Below are 17856 nucleotides of genomic sequence, written 5' to 3'. Positions count from 1 at the left end.
TTGATGGAGATTTTATTGAAAAGTTTACCAAAAAAAATTTGTCTGACATTTTTGAAAGGCATAATAATGTATGCCTTTCAATCAAAGGCATACATTATTTGGGGCAGCTTAAAATGGGGTACATTGCTATTTGTACACATTTTTCATATCCATTGTTAGCTTTAAAATATCTATTAAGCAACAAAAGCCAGCATAAAAGTCAAACAACTGCACTGTTAAAATCCATAATTTCACACCTTCCTTATGCCTGCTGTATTTGCTAGTTTTTATTTAACTGGCACCCAAATAATCATCCCCCAGCTGTCTACAAAGCACTGCCATAAAATATGTGTGAGAATTTGGGGGGTGGGGGGAGACTAACAGTATGGCAGCAATGGTTGGCATGTAAAAGGTTCTTTGGCAGCAGGGTGCTATAGAGTCTAGGACATTTGTACCAATAAACTGAAGGGTGTAGATGTTACATAAACGAGATGCCTCTTCTAATGGTTCAAAAAGGACTTATGGCTGTGGCAAACTGAGTAGGTATAGTATTTTTTTGGAACGAGGATCTGAAAGTATTTCCTGACTTCAGAGGGATACAACCTCTAAGTCTCCCTGAGAAAGTTTACTGGATACTCCGATCAGCTGTCTCTTTGTGTGGAGGGTGATGGTAGAGGATGCCAAAGCAAGAACTGCGTAAACACCCCAGTGGTGGTTGGATTTTGCCTGGTCTGCCTCTTATCTAGAATCCGGATGCAGAGTCGACAAGAGGGACATGTGTGGTTTGCAAACTGCAGGGTTTCATCTTTGATTTTCACAGATAATGTGGTTCTTTTGATGTCTTCAAACAATGACTTTTGGCATTCACTTGAGGGTTATTGTGAAGTGGACAGGATGAGAATCAACTCCTTTTTGCTTGAGACCCTGGTTCTCAGAAAATGATGATCTGCTTACTGTTGGTCAGTGATTCTTAACCCTGGTTCCTCCAGCTCACTGTCCTTCATCTTTTAGATGTGTATCTGCTCCACATGATTCAGATGATTGGAAAAGCCTGTTAACAACTCATTTGTTTAAGTTGCTTGTGGGAAATGCCTAAAACATGGAGGACAGTGGGTTGTAGGGACCAGGGTTGAGGAATAATTTCTCTTGGTCAAGGTTCTCTCTCTGCCCTGCAAAGGAGAAGTTCTAGTATCATGGAGTCTTGGAGTCTTGTTTCTAAGTTATAGTAGGAGGAAGCAGGAGATGGATGGATAGATTGGGGCCTTATCTGCAGTAACGCAATTGATGTTCCAGTAAGAAAATAGTCAAAAATGAATTTCCTTATTTCAAGTCCATCAACTTTCTGACCCTGAACTTCGATGATCTGATCAAGGGACCTTCATTTGGAGAATAAATGGTCATGTCCCACTGGTAGGAGACTTCAAGGCACACTCAGAATCCACTAAGGCAGGGGTCACCAACTCCAGTCCTCGGGGGCTACCATCCTGTAACTTTTAGATCCGTCTCTGCTCAAACACACCTGGATCAAATAAACTACTCGTTTCCAGCTCATTGCAGAGAGGAATGAATGCTGGTGGGTGAGGGAATTCAGACATTTTGGAGCAGAGGTGAATCTAAAAGTTGCAGGATGGTAGCCCTCGAGGACTGGAGTTGGTGACCCCTGCACTAAGGGGACTGTTTGTCCTTTCTGGACTGGGAATGCCCCCAGGTTGCCAGAACAAACTGGAGAATGTTTCTGATGAGAGTAATATCAGGTTTTTACTGCTGGACCTGGTTCCCTTGTGACCCTTATTCTTAAAGAAGTGGAAGACGATGGACGAACATTTGAGTCGATGAACAGACCCCTCATGTAAAGTTTCATCTAAAATGCCCTCAGGGTGGTGATGCCATATTTGGAGCCATGTTTATGCATTCTTGATTGCTGACCTATTGATCAAGTTTTATTAACACAGTTTTAAAATGACTAAACATTTGGTGCGTTCTGACTGACTTAAAAAGCATCTTTTTTTGAAGCACTCTATGTTTACCTATGTGGGACTTTCTTATGCTGAATACCATTATTTGAACATTAAATCCAACTATAAAAGTAGGTGTTTTAGCTTTGGAAGCAGTTCTTGTCTCCAGTGTGTTTGTGTTCTCTACCTCTTCTAAAAGGGCCTGGCTGGATCTCCATTAGGGAGAGGGGGGGAAAATAATGTTGTATTTGGAATATTCCCAGCCTAGACCTTTAGTGACCTGTTTATTGACTGTTTTTCTTTTATATTTTTTGTGACATTATATAAGAAAATATTTTTTTTGTACAGAGAACCATTAACTCTTTTCAAATTGTTTATTTATTTTTTCAGAACACACTTTCAATTCTGAATTAAAGTGATCTATGCAGAATATTAGGGCAACAAAATGACACGTGCAATATACTGTTCTGATGGGATTTATATTAAGAAGAAACTTTTCCTGTTGTTGAAGTGATGTTTATAATGTTATTATATTAAAAAAGGAAATATATATTTTTTGCGTCAGTTGTTTTCAATCACAGTAAGTGGTTTACATGGTTTAATTGCTCTAATAATCCTTTTAAATACCATTTCTATGAAACTTTCAGCATCTGGAAGAATACACAACTCACGCAGGAAATTTTCAGCAGGACATGATTTGAAATTTCCTTTTAGGCTGTGGTCAGCATAAGTCACATTGAAGGTTGTAAATAAACATTTGATTCTCACTAATCTGCTGTTTGGCATTACATAGATATTGATGTTAAATGCAACTGAAAAGTGATCAAATTTTGTCTTCAAATTTGATGCTCCTTGCAGATTTTTTTTAATATTTACTGAGAAATGTCCGTCTTATTCATACCAGAAACAAACTTTGAGTTCTTATATGTGTATATTAAATGGCGTCCTGTATTTTACATGACAAAGACCTAGCATTCATATTTAACATGCTTCAGAAATATTAATGTCTTAAAGTGCTACAACTGTTTGCTTCACTCCGCGTGTCCTTTGCAATCCTATAAGATTCAAGGTTGATGTATTGAATTTCGTGCGTTGCAACCTTCAACGCTTCTGTGGCTGTTCAAAAAAGCACAGATTGTTTGACTGCAGCTGTCTTGAATGACTCACACGTTCAGAGTGAGGAATAGAAGTTTGATGAGATCTGAGGCAAAAACTAAGCATGCTACACAACAAACAAAAACTGCTGGGTTGTTTCTTTGGCTGGATTTATCCTGCTGGGAAAGAACTTGGGTAGTTTTAACCAAATATTGGGTCAAAAACCGTGACCAGTTTGTTGGGTAACAGAAGACACTCATTCCTCCTAGAGTGAGATTGTCAACAATGCGACAACCTGCTACTTTTTAGTTTACAAGGCCTTAGCAAAAGCTAGTCCTGTTTGACATTTACACTTTACCAAATAATTGATTGTAAAGACCACAGTCATTATTTTATATTGTTGTACAGTATGATTTATTTTGTCTATTGAGATTCAGTCAATAAAAATCTTTTTTAGACTTCTTAAATGAAGAATAAAAATCCTTTTAAACAATATTAATTGATGAGTCTCTCCGGATTGAGGGCTACTGGAAACTCTGGCTTCTTACCACGTCCAAGAATTTGACTGTTTCATTTCTGTAATTTACTCTTTGGAGTGAGCTTTTTCATTTTTATTGCATATCTTGCCCTGTGATAAATATATGATTTCTCTCGCAATGATTACTGCACAAGCACCCCTGCTTGCTTGTGCAGACCCCAAAGATTAGCCCACTCTTAGGAAGTTCAGACATTCGTAACTTTAAGTTATTTTGGGGGGTTGAAAACTTTAACCAATATGCTGGGTGTGAACCATGTGCCATCTGTAAATCAACTCAGGGTTTGAAAGTGAGAAGTGGAACAAATTTTCTCGAGGCTCATCTCAGAGAAGACAAGGCCACCCTGCGCACTAGGGGGTCACTTTTTCCTCAGAATACTGTTTGTTTTTTTCTTTCTTTTGTTTTTTAAATACTGTTTACTTTGACGGTTAAAACAGGGTTCATTTTTGTGTTTCCCTATTTAAATTACTTTATTTTACAGAAATAAACAAAAACAAGGTTAGAAACCAACATATGAAAAGTTATTTTCAAGAAATAGTATTTTACAGGGTGTTCTAGTTTTGCGATAGTTTGGGGAAAATATCTCCCTGCAATGTTGAGATTCCACCACCAGGAGGAGCCCATGAACAAAGCTGCTTTGTGTGTAGGACATAAAAAAAAAAAACATGCAGCTTGTAGTACCCGGATGTACAGTACTGCCGCACCTCCCCCCTTCTCACTCTCCCTCCGCCCCTCCGCCACCGCCTGCTTGTCAAACCGAACCTCCTCCTCCGCTTACTGTCCCCTCCCAGCGGCTCTCACTCCCTTCGCCACTGCAGTGAAAGCCTCGGTTACTGAGAGAGACGGCGAGGAGAGTCTGAAAGCTGGGTACAAATCCAGGACCAGACCTCTGAAGAGGCACTACTACCGTGTTGGTTTTTTTTTTTTGTATCGTTCCGCTCAGCTCGGCGGCCCGCTGACTCTTCCTGTTTCACCTCTTTTCCGTTCTCATCGCCTGGATTTCATCATCCGACCCGCAAGATGGTAAGCAGCAGAAGCAACGGCTCCTATTTTCAGCCTCCGCCGACTGGTAAACACACCAGCTGGCAGGCCTGTGCTCTAATGTGTCGAATAATGTGGCGTTTTCACAGCTTCTTTTCCGCCATGAGTATTTCGCTTTGAGTGAACGGTCGAGAAACGTCGAGCTTTGCGAGGAGGAAACGCTTTTCTTCCCCACTTTTGGCTCCAATACCCCAGGGCTCTGCTGACAGTAGCCTGCAGCTTGTGGCCCAGATATTTCTCATCCTTTCTCGACATAGCCCACACTCTTATTAGCAACCAGGGCCTCGCAAATTAGTTTTAGTGACATAAATACCCGCTTATTGCATGTGGGTTTGCGGTTAATTGTGGCACACTTTTACCCACCGAGCAGGAAAATGCACCGACTAGTCATGTAGCGGCAGTGCTGTGCATTAAATAGAAAGCGCATTTTATTTCCATATAGGAAGCACGACGCTGTATATGAAACTACTGCATTATATAATATTACTGCATATGCTTTGAATAATAGGTTGGGGCTTTTTAGAGTCAATTTACAACGATTTATTTTTAGGGAAGCTGACAGTAGGCCATAGGATTGCTACATTGCCACACACCGCCTGCTGTAGTAACCATCAGGCAATCATTTGAAAATGCATTATAATCATAAACATGGTGATACTTTAATGCTGCATTAAAAAAAAATATGCATATATACATGCACAACAATGCTACAAGGAGTCAGTGAAATACCAAAGAGAGCGTGACAATGACTGTAGTGTGAACGGCTAAATTAGCAAGTCGACTATTAAAAAGGAAATGGTAAAAAACAATTTAATGTAGGGCAGCGGAGATGGCTCCATGGTTCTGTGGGATGGAGGGTAGGTATTGGTCAGCAGGTCCAACCATCCAGAACCTGAGACAATAGCATCTAGGCCTCAATCCATATATGTTCAGCTGAGATGCAGGGAATAGTGCCAATAACCTTTTGAGGTACCTTTTTAAATGGCTGAAGAACATGGCGACAAATTTCAATGTCTTCTTGTTCTCGTATTTTATTTTTCCAAGTTGAGGAATTACAATAGCTTTAATTTTTGTGTGGAACACACCAATCAATTTATTTATTTTACCTTTGAATGAGTTCTGATCTGTGATCAGCATGCCAGATACTAAAGTCACATATTCTTTTCACCCTGAAAACTAAGAACTTGATTTGTAAATCTGTCAAAAAAACTTGAACTTGTATGCATTTTGTCAATTTAATAAAAAAAAACCCCCCACAAAAGTTAGGGAGGTATTATTTAATGCTTTCATGATATAGTCTTGAAATTCCCTCATTTACTGTTTGGGAACAGTACAACACTGAAGTTGAACTGGACTATTTCCACACAGTTTCAACCTCTCAGTTAAGTAAAAACAAAAAAGACGAGTACAATTTATTTGTACAGTTTTATTTATAAAACTTTACATATCTTTGCATTTAACTGCCATGTAAATCATTTTACAGAGGGTCAAACACTGAAGCTACAAAACTGCTGAAGTTTAAGTGGATAATTTTTACACTATTTTATCACAAATGGAGGAAAATGTTTCAGAAATCAAAGTGTTTATAGAATATCAGTTTAGTGTAAAACAATTCAGGTTGGATTTCAGAGATTTTAGGTATTTTAAACAAAAGATCTCCCAAGGTAGCTCAGATTCTAAAAACAAACAAACAGTGAAATAATGTCTGTTAGATTAGTTAGCCGAGTTAGATTTCATTTGTTTACTATTGCTGCTGTATTAGCCGGCATAACTGAAATGGTTTCAGTAAGCCGCAGCTAACATGGTAAGACTTTCAGACTCTTCAGTGCTAGTCTTTACATGTTTGTTCACGGTGAGAAATAAGGTACAGAAAATGTCGCCATATTCTGTCTGAATCGTCCTGAAGTGGGCACATGGCCCCAAAGTGCATCTATAGGTGCTCGCACATGGAACTAGTTCTACCGTGGAGGACGAGCTCTGCTGTTTTTTTTAACAGACTGCATTTAACTCGCTGGCAGATGATTGAGACAATACGGTTCAACCAACTTCCTGTGGCGCGTCGCAGTTATAAATAACTAGACTTCGTGTTTTTGCCGTTTGTAGATAAGGTTTTGCATGGACAGTTATTTGTAGATGACATCATCCCTGGTGTGCCAGGTAGGTGTGGTTTGCAGGCTATTTTCAGAGGTGAATCAGCTGGGGAACACCCTGGATGCTCCGTTAAGATCCACCAGTGCTAGTGGCAGATGCCGGTGTGACTAATGCAAACATTAGAGTTGTTCGTCTGACGAGATGAAATTATTGTCCTACATAATTTAAAAAGTGATTCTGCTGAATGTAATGAATTCCAGCTGGTGTATTTGTCAGCAGGTGATCTAAATAATATTGACTTTACTCTTTTTATGTCATAAATGATATAATAATAATATATTTCATTTATAATGCCCTTTATATCTTGAGATCTCAAAGGGCAACATTGGACCCAGAATTTCACCTACAGGGGAGAGCTGGCAATTGCATTGCATGTTATTGGATTACTTTGTGCAAATATTAAGATGTCATTGGTTGGTAAATATTTTTCAGTGTATTGATCTTATGATCTTTTAAAGAAACTCTTGTCATACACATGTAATCAGAAGTTTGCTTCAAAATGTACATTAGGGTACAACCAACAAGTGATTAACAGGCTGTCGAGCAAAATAACAACTAGCTATATTTGTTTAGGCTGCATAAATGTATAAAACATTGAGGAAGAATGAGAGTGGGTCGTTATAATAAAGATGAACATGGACAAGGAAAAGCTCAAAACATGAATAAGGTCACAGAATCATGTCTGATCTCCCTCCACCTGACAGGTCAGATGTGTCACTGTTTCACCATGAAAAGAAGGTCAGATCTGCGTATCACAATGCAAGAACCACTGACGGTGGTTTAGACACTGTCAGTGATATTTTTTGATCCTTTTTATCAGTAGTTAAAATTGACTAATTTTAACTACTGGCAGGTCATAAAATTCACTAAACAAACAAAACAAAAATGCAAAAATTACTTTGTTTTTAGTTTTACCTGCTCAGCAAAAAACAAACTGTGTATATTATTAAAGATCCAAAACATAAAAAAGGTTTGGACTGTTGCCTTGATAAAAGGAAAACAGACAATTTCCAAAAAAAAATTTCAGCCAAATTTTTAACCATTCTTGTCTTGTGGTCAGAAGCTGAACAAAATCTTTACAAGGGCAACACTTCAGACATCTATAGAAAATATGAAATATAGACTCGCACACAAAAACACAAATTGATTCTAACCAAGCTAAAATAGAAATTCACGAAGGAGCTACATAAACTGCACGATCTAAAAGTCTGTACATTTAAAACTGTCCTCTCTCTGTACAATCTTGTTTCAAATCTTTACTACAAAATCTAAATATTGCTACTTTAGATATTTTATTTTCTCTAAATTGTAAATGACGCCGACCCAGTTTTTGCCTGTGTAAACGTCAAAAAAACTGGGAGAAATTAAAATCCAAATTCAAATGGATATTGACTTAATCACTTTAAGGAGATTTTATTCATTCAGTCATTTCAGTTCATTTATGCAGCGCCAATTCACAACAAATATCGTCTCGAAACACCTTACAAAAAACTCAATTCAATCCAGTCAAACACTTTCTAAGTCAAATAAATAGATTTCAATTTGATCCTTTTTTATCAAATAATACAGTCAGGAACTACATGTAAATCAATGATAAAGTTTTGGTGCTGTTGCTTTTTGAGCTTCCTTGTATTGAAAATGTCATTGTTCAATAAAAATAGCTAAACTTCCCTTCTATTAGCTCTACTGCACTAACATTTAAGGGTAGACGCTGAGGCTTGCACATCGCTCAGCCATCTTATTGTTTGTCTTGGATGGATCTATCTCTGCTGCAAGGCTAGACTGGAGCTAGAGCCTCGCAGTTGCTAAAGCATGTAGTGGAATGATCTGATGCTAAGGGGGCCATATGCTGCCTAGCAATCAAGCGCCACCCACATACGGATTTAGCTGTAGCTAATGTAAAAGAGATAAAAGCCACAGAGAAACTCCAGCACAAGTGATGATCAACACGACGTGATCCACACTGCTCTTCCCAGCCAGCCTACTCAATCTGGATTTGTCTGTCCTCGCTGACCGCTCCGCATCTGCAGCCTTCAGCAGATGCACAGTATCAGCCCGTGCCAGGTGTCACTGGCACGGGCTGAAACTCTACGTCACCAGTAAACAACTATTTGCAAATATTTCAAGTACCATTTAGCAGGTTAGTTGAGGTCAGCCTGTCTTCGTTATGTCTGGTTTACAGCAGGACATGTCCAAGTTTTACAGACAGCAACTAGGCCTGTCACAATAACCCATTTTACAAAATATGTTATTGTGACATAAATTGTCACAATAACAGTAAATTGTCCCAGAAGTTATTGCAATAAACGATGATATTCTTGCTTTGACACCATTTTCAAGTGATATAACGGCAATGGCATAATAATGCAAAAGCACGTTCTCAAAGATCAATAATCTTTAAATTCTAATGAACATTTAACACAGGTACCAAAGACATTTTAATTATCTGAGAATAAATAAAGAAAACAACAGAAACAAACAAAAAAATGAATTATGAAGACTAAACGGAACTGTCCTTCCAAAAAAAGGGGGCTAGTTGAGACCAAATCATTAAACTGAAGACTTTTGTCTTCCAGATTTTGGTAGAGAGAGAGAAATAAAAGCAATAGATAAATTATATTAATATTAATTTATCATGTGATTAAGTTATTTGTTGTGTATTATGACAGGCCTAATGGCAAAAAGCAGAACTTATGGAAGGTTGATGGGTTTTAACTGGATCAAATTAGCATCTCTAGCTGCCCCTGCTGAGGACAAACTACCTAAACAATCTGCTGAAGCAAAGAAATGCTATATTTTTCACTTCCTGCTAAATATGTTGTCTGTTGTATTAAGATGTGCAACATAAACATTAAAACCAAAAGTAGATAAATTACTGTATATATGGTTTCTTTTAAACTGGTATACCTTCTTAAATATGTTTTAAAAAAATTCCCTAACAAAACTATTAGAAGGGGAAATGAAATGAGCCCCGTTCTAAAATCAGTAGCTGTTATGTGGACTTACAAACGATCCTTTAACAAAATGCTAGCATAAGTGCTCAAGTATCTAATAAGTCTTTTAATCAGAATGTTTGTCTTGTAACCTAGTTCTTGATTAAAAAATACCATTTTCCTCTGATACTCTGATGCGTAACTTGACTGAGACAGCTGGTTGTTTGGTTGACAGCATTATGAGGGCTTTAAACTCTGTACAAAGGCTCGAGTCAGGCCAAGTAATGGCTGAGAGCTGGGGTTCCTTCAGGCAGCTCAGATTGTGCTAATTATTTTTTTATATTTTCTCCTAAAACTGCTGCAGCTTAACACAGAGAAATTACACATACATCCACTAACAGAGAGACTTTAACACTGAAAACACATCCACACATCAGGCTCAGAAACTGAACCGGAGGGGAGAATTTACATAACCAAAAACCTTTCTGAAAAGGTTCTTGGTTATGTTGCTAACCTGTGAGATTAAACATTTATTTAGACAGGCTAACAGCTATAATTCCCTGCTGCTTGTTTTTCTGTGTCCCCCCATCTGTATAAAGAGGAAAAACGGTAAAAGTAACTTCTGTTTAAAGAAAAGCAGAGAGCCCATATCTGCTCTGACTCTTTAACTGGTTCAGTCTATCATAAAGCTCTCCCGTAAGCTTGATATTCTCAGACATGGTTGTGTGGGGGCGGCGTGTAGTTCTGTGATCCCTGATAGAGAGAAATGAGCCGGGAGAAAATTCTAAACAAATCAATTTGAGCTCTCATGAATGTTGTGGTTTTAAGTCGGAACTTATTTACTTTACTTGAGTACAAAACAGATGGTATACATATCAGCCTTGCATATTAGGACCTACAGTACGTACTTGTTGGTAAACACAGTACTTGTTGGTATCGTGTCGTAATATTGTGCAGGAATATTACAGAGAAATGTAAAAGTTGGGTTTCCCCAAACATATTGCCTCTGACTTTGTTTCCCTTGGCTGTTCTGTAATTGTATCAGGCTGGTACTCAACCATAAATGCTTCATTTGTGTAACTTTGAAAACTGTGAGCCAGACTAAACAAGTATACTGGCAACCCTCACGTCTACATTGTAATCGTACTTTAATAGCGCTTTAGAAAGGTAAATGAGGCGGATTTCTGAGACAGGAGTGGAACATTTTCCTAACGCAGTTGAGATGCATTGTGTGGTCTTGCCCAGTGTGTCTTATTCCATTCAAACCAATAAACAGAGCACCAACGATTAGATTAATTGATGACTTTCTCCTTGTTTATTGTACAATGATTTCTAAGCGTTGTGCTTGTGTATCTACTGCATTTTATTCACGTTTTTGACAAGTACAATTTTTTTCTTTTACTTCCAGGTTTTTTTCCATTAACTTTTACAGTAAAAAAGTACCTTTCCACAGCCATTAACCATTTTTAGTTTTATTACACAAGGACCTGGAAGTGTTAAATCTTAAGATGGGATGTGGAGCTACAACCTGAGGTTATCACATTCTAACATCCTACTTGATCAATAATATTCATGTCTATGTGCTATTTATAGTTGGACATTTTTGCAGGGACATTTAGGGCTGAAACGATTCCTCAAATGGTTCAAGTACCTCGATTACTAAAATTCCTCGAGGAAAATTTACCTGCCTCGAAGCTTCGTTAATTTATGTTTTATTAGTTAGCGCACCGTGTTCCGGCCGGGACTTCATTTGCGTTGCGCGGAGCTCTCACTTCCGCCTCTGAGTTGTTGACAAAAGCTAAGTCTCAGCGGCATAAAGTCCAATCTTCAAGATTGGCCCGTGGGGATTTTATTGATTGATGATAATGCCCGACTTTTTATCGTTTTTGGGGAACCAATAAGCATCCTTAAAATGACTGGGGGAATGCCTGGAGTACGGCAGCATTTCTCCTCCGGGGCTGCTGGCTGAAAGCGAACGGCGGGAAGAGCGCAGAGGTGAGCGGCTAGACTGAACAGGGCGGGCGGCTGAGTAGCTGATGCTTACCGTGTAAATGTAGCTTTACCGACGAACCGCACAATACATTTCATATCCCGGTCTGAAGAAACGGGTGGCGGAGCGCATCGTACATGGCTGGTAGATGAGTTTCTGAGTGTGACCAGTGAAGGTGTCGTAAATATCCCGTATTGCTTCCCCCGTGTTCGTCCCCCGGTCTAACGGTTCGTCAGTCCGCTGGTCTATTTCCTCCCCTCCACCCCATGTTCGTTCATTCGCCCTCTCCTCCCACTGCAGGCGGCATTTCCCGTATTTTCAAACCCAAAGCGTGACAGGTTAGGTGGCAAGGTGAGTTTAATTAATCTATTAAACTCACTGAAGATGAATACATAAACTAAAAGCTGGATTGTAGACATTTTTATAAGCATATTTGTGAGCCTGCCTCTTTGTTATTAAATTCAATATAATTTCAGATTTTTCTATAACTTTTCTTCTGGTTAACTTAGAAAGTGAGCTATTATTGTTACAGGTTAGTTTTCTAAACTACAAAAAAGCAACTGTTAGGGATGCTCAAATATGAAAAATTGGACTGATATTGATATCTGATAGTAACACCGGTATTATGCCAGATTTACCAATATTTCATTTTATAATTTTTTTTATCCGATTACTCGATTAATCGTAAGAATAATCGATAGATTACTCGATTACTAAAATATTCGTTTACAACAGCCCTAGGGACATTAAGTAATGGAGCAAAATATTAGATAAATGTACTTTCAAAGTAAATGTGTTTTAGTTATTTGTCAAACAACTTAAGGGAAACAAATTTTATGCAACCCATAATATCAGTTCTTTAAGGGGGAAGCAAATAAAATTGCTGGGAGGTCAAAATCAAGCATCCCCCGATCATGTTGTATACATTTTAGTTCATTTTACCGTGACCCCAGTTGGGGTAAACGGTTTGATTTCTTTGACAGTCAGTATTGGAATATTTGATGACTAATGCTCCTGTATCTTTATAGCACAATCTATTAAAAGGATGAAACGACTTGCTGGTAGTCACTTATTTCCTGCTATTTTGATTTGCCAATTTTCTTTATTTTATTTTTTTAAAAAGAGGAGAACACAGGTTCAGAAAAGTACTTCAGCTCTGCAGCCGCATGCACTGTAATAGCCTTTCATGTTACGAGTCCTGCAGATCTATAATTAGCCGGGTTTTTGGGTCGGCTGCAGTGTTGCTACTGAACCAGCCACTTTGCCAGACTCTTCATTATGCAAAACGTGTTTTGTGCGCATTGGTCTAATTGATTCTGAATGAAGCATGCATTATTGATGAGCAAACTAGTCCATCCCTCCCTGCCGCTGTTTCTCTATGTATGCAGGGAAGAAATTCATGCTTTTTCTTTTGTTTGTTTTTTTAAAATTATTATTATGCCTTTTATCCCATCTGAGCATCAAGTGCAATGAAATGGTTTGTCACAGGAAGACATAGCAAGAGTTACTCCTTGATGGCCACAGAAGGGAACTAACGCCTTGGTCAATTAACCTGTAATCCCTCAAACCAAATCTCCTTTGCCCTAAGTCTCTTTACCTGCAGAGACCCTGCAGTTTGCATTTAAACGAGAATGAACGTCTGGGTTGTAGTTAAGAGTCAAGCTACCCAATGCTTATTTAACCTCTGTGTTTTTTAGCTTATGATTAAAGCTTTATTAAAATTACATGATGTATAATGAATCACTCTTGGTGCTCTTCCCTTGTAAGAGTTCATCCGTTGTCCTTGTAGAAATGTAGCATATTGTAGCTTACTGAGCTCTGCAGCAGGGAGAAAAATAACAAACCTAAGGACTTTTCCCTGTTCAGATCAATAAAGTATCACATTGCCACTATGACAGGACAGCGACGACAAAAAGACACCCAAACGCGATACTAGCAGTGCTGTGCAGCACCAGTCGAGCTACTCCAAAACTTCCCTCTCTTGAACTGGCTGTGCTCAGCCAATGTGAAGCAGTTTCAGAGAAAAACCATGTACATGTCAACCATTGATCTCTGCGCTGACTCCACTCTCCCTTTAGGGTGTCAAATGCTAAGGCGCTCTCCTGGTTAATCCCGTCTCACTTCTTTCTCCTTGTCACTCTTAAAATACCTCAACTTGTGTGTGGCAAGCCCTTCCTCTTTGTTACAGCACAGAGTTAAGCTGATATGACAACTTTTTGACTCTGTTTTTGTTAATTTGAACTGCTTTGGCATTTACGTTGGTTCAAACTTTACTTGATTGTGGACCATTGAGTAAAATAGATCAAAAGACTGTTCAGCTGGAATGGGGAACTGATGTCTTGAAACAAAATGTTGTCCTTCTTTAGACTTAACTGATAGAAACGTTCAACTTTGTTGCAGATTTGGCAAATAGAAATTTGCTTTGGCAATCCTTGGAGGAGCGATCGATTGCTCCCTGGCCTGTTGGATCTCTTACTTGGCTTCGGGAATGCATCCCATCAATTCTACCACTTTAGTAAAGGCTTTTCTCATTGGCTTCCACACAAAAGTGTTTGGTCTCACTCTGCCAATTATCCGACCACCTTAGTTGACACTGCAGTCGAATGTAATGGGGATGCTGCTGATGTGAAGGTTGAACATGAGCCAGAATTTCACAAAAATGTTATTTCTGTCGAGAGACTCGGTCTTGCTCCTTAAGATTGGGTACAGTATAAGTACTTGGCTTTGAAAAACCATCAATATATAATCCTGTAACTGTAACCCCAAATACACCTACCTGGAAGTCAATGGGTTCACAGGGACACTGGTGTCCTCATGACAGTTCAGAGGTTTTAAGCAGTTGAATTTGTTGAAATGTATTGAAAGACGCATTAAGGCGTTTCAGATTAATTGATAGCAAACGCTGCGTAGCAGAAGTCTTTAAGGTTTCCAGTGCAAAATGCCAAAGGGCTGGAATGATCACCTTTCAGCACATCAAACCTGTTAGAACCTGTCTGAATACAAAGAATCTTATCAGCAGTGCTTTCCAACAAAATGCTATTACTATTAATGTACTGTATCCATCTTACAAACACATTCAGAACTGTTAGCAATTTTTTTTTTAAATTTTTGTAAGAAATTGCACACATGATCGTTAATGTTTTCAAAAATAACGAGTGTGTAGTTTCATGTGGCTGTGGTTTCGAAATTTTTGTTTTTTTCCAGACAAAACTACCGCTACTTGTTGTAAAACGTCAAAGATTTTTTTGTACTTTCACAATTTCATGACTATTTGAAAACTGTATTTTCTGAAAGCAAAATGCTTGTAAAGTTTGCCTTAAGCCACCCCATAAGGATGAAATAGATGTTAGAAAATGTTTGAGCACTCGTCTTGTATGTAAAATATTCCAAAGCAGATGGCAGTCGTGTAGCATTATTACAGAAATGGGACATTGCCAGTTCACGTTGCACTGAGCTGGCACAATTACCTTGGTGTAGTATATCTATAGGATGTGTCAATAGTGACGCATTCATTGAGCTAATTGAATTAAACTGCAGGGTAAAGATGACATAGTGTGGTAAACACATTATTTATATTCTCATCAGACTTGTTGATGCTACTCTTATGAAAAGCATGTGCCTCGTCTGTGTGTGATCATGTTTTTCTGACACACAATTGCACCAAAAATGTACATTTGCATGTAGAAAAAAAGTGAAATACTACACACAGATGCTAGGGAATAATAAAGCTGTTGCAGTGATTATTTGTTGATTAAAAAGTAAAGTTTATATTTCTTTGTCCAAGTGACTAATAAAGTGACTAACTCAAATTAGAGTTTCATGTTTCTGTGGTTCAAATAGTGAAGTGAAGAGGACAAAGCACCCGCAGGGAACCTAATTAGAGCAGAAGCAAACTATCTGAAACTGAAAAAATAACTTTTCACACCACTTCAAGCGTTGCTCTCCATTGTTTGACTTTAGTTTGTACTTATTATATAGGTTCCAAATCAATAAAATGGGTTGAACTGTATACCCTATCTTTTTTTTTAACAGGAAATATTACCAGCCTGTTCATCAATCTTTGGTATGAAGCAAATGTTCCCCTTTTGTTGCATGGTTCAGTGTACCAGGGTTTACCAAATGAACTGTAAAATCAGCAGGGCATGTGGTTGCTTCAACATCTGCCAGTCTAACCACCTTAATTAAATCTGAGGTTTTTGCATCTTGAACAACAAGTGAAGAGGCAAGAAATGTATAAAATGAAAGCGTACCGTTTGAACTATAAGCTTAACTTTCATTATTATTTTGGCTAACTTTTTCTTTCTTTATTTCTCAGGGAAATGAAGCCAGTTACCCCCTGGAGATGTGCTCACACTGTAAGTACTTTTAATCTTTGCCTCAGCTTGATTTATCAATTATAATAATATTTACAGCTTCCATTGTTTTTATCTGAAGGGCTGATTGACAAGATTATAAATATTTTGGTTTTTCTGGGACAAAGGGAACATATTCATATATATTTCGTTTTACTACATTTCCTTCATTACTTGACCAGCTTACTTTTTATGCCATCAGTTCCTCTGCATGACAGATTGACCTTAACATTTGTATCATGGTCAACATAACAATATTATTAATATCAGATATTGACATCTACCCAAATACTCATATCGATGCGTCTGTGTCACCTTGTGTATTATTAGCGAAGCCTGAATGCAGGGTGTTTAAAGAATGAGCTGATGTTTCACAGTACAAGCAGTTCTTTGTGTGTGTGCATTTCGTGACCTTATGACCTGTATAACTGTGATTAACTTTAGTAGCATTTTACTAGCTTAGTTTTCTTTTAGAATAGTCTATTCAGTAAATGTTAATTTCTTCAAAAATATCATGGTTTAAAAACAAAAACAAATCAACCCTCAGATATGAATTAGTACTGAAATTTTCCATCATGTTAAATCTCTTTTGGTTTAGATGTGGAAGGCACCCTTCCTGTCTTTGCCTACTCCAGTTGTTATGTAACTTCACACAGCAGACTGACACTTTGCTCAGTATCTGTAGAGCACACAAGCTAATGTAATATTGTTTTACTGTTGATCATGGATCCAGATGATGATGTGCATTTTGCCACCATGTTGAAAGCAAACGGTGTTGTTTTACTTTTGTGTGTTTTAATATATTGAAGCACAAAATTGTTGAGTAAAGCTGAGAAAATTATGAAATACATTTATTATTTTGTTAAACCTTTACCTTATAAGTCTACAATTGGCTAATTATATCGATTTCTGGTAATGGAATTGGTATAGTTGGCAATAAATCAACATGATTTATTATTGTTTGTAATCAATCAATCAATCAATCAATCAGGAAGAGTTTTCTAAATTGAAACTATTCAATCCCTTCATGATGACAATGTTAAGTTCTGGGTTTTTGCGCCTCACCCATGAGCAAACATCTACCATTCACTTAAATTCTCCAAAGCAGCCACAGAGCGTCACTGAGCCATCACCATGCTTCACTGCAGGTATTAAGTCTTGCTACAGAACTAATAAGTCAGTGTTTCAACTATCCACCTCCTCTTCCTCTTTCTGCCACTTCCAGGTAAAATTTTAGGGGATTTTCAGGGACTTTTTGAATCATTTTTCCTTGTTTTGGCAATTTAATGGCGTCCTGAACTTTTTGGACAATTTTTGACCATATTCCTAACATGCAGTGAAATGTTGCAGTCAAGAGTCTTTCTTCAAACAGCGCTGGAACAATTCATTTGTAATTTTGTGCTCTTACAAGGAAATCTGCTCAGGGAGTTGAATAATTTTGAGGCTGTTGAAAATATAATTTAGTGCTGAGTATGGATAAAATCCTTCTATTTGCTTTTTTTTTTCTTGGGTAATTTGCTTATTGCCCAATATTGAATTTGCACATGGGTTTGAATAATTTAGATTCATCTGTAATACCTCTGTTTTTGTTAAAGCATCCTCTTTCTGCTGCAGAATACACTCTGCTGCAGAATACACTCTTTACAGTTGGATATTGTTAATAACCAGCTTAAAGGCTCCATTGCTGCTTGTGTTAATGAGCATGCAGATGGTGGCTGGTGCCTATGCAGTGTAGGTGGTCTTTGGGGACTGCGACTCGGTATAGATTGACCTCATCAGTCATTCACACCATCAGTAATTTTTACATCAGGGCTTTGAACATAG

At 38.1% G+C, this 17856-nt stretch overlaps 1 protein-coding gene across 1 annotated transcript in view; it reads left to right on the top strand.

The window, feature by feature from the left end:
* Nucleotides 1-4311: 4311 nt before the first annotated feature.
* Nucleotides 4312-17856, top strand: part of ppp3r1a (protein phosphatase 3, regulatory subunit B, alpha a) — a 33898-nt gene continuing 20353 nt past the window's right edge. Inside the window, exons 1-2 of the mRNA XM_014974778.2 lie at nucleotides 4312-4588; nucleotides 15996-16035. Of these exons, the coding sequence (XP_014830264.1) occupies nucleotides 4586-4588; nucleotides 15996-16035 (43 nt within the window). The 5' untranslated portion in view covers nucleotides 4312-4585. The remainder of the gene's footprint in view (nucleotides 4589-15995; nucleotides 16036-17856) is intronic.

This window comes from Poecilia mexicana, unplaced genomic scaffold, assembly GCF_051168715.1.
Source record: "Poecilia mexicana isolate PSO_F unplaced genomic scaffold, ASM5116871v1 scaffold_15, whole genome shotgun sequence".
In the NCBI taxonomy this organism is placed as follows: Eukaryota; Metazoa; Chordata; class Actinopteri; order Cyprinodontiformes; family Poeciliidae; genus Poecilia; species Poecilia mexicana.
Note: the sequence above shows the minus strand (reverse complement) of the source record. Positions and strands in the feature narration are given on the sequence as shown.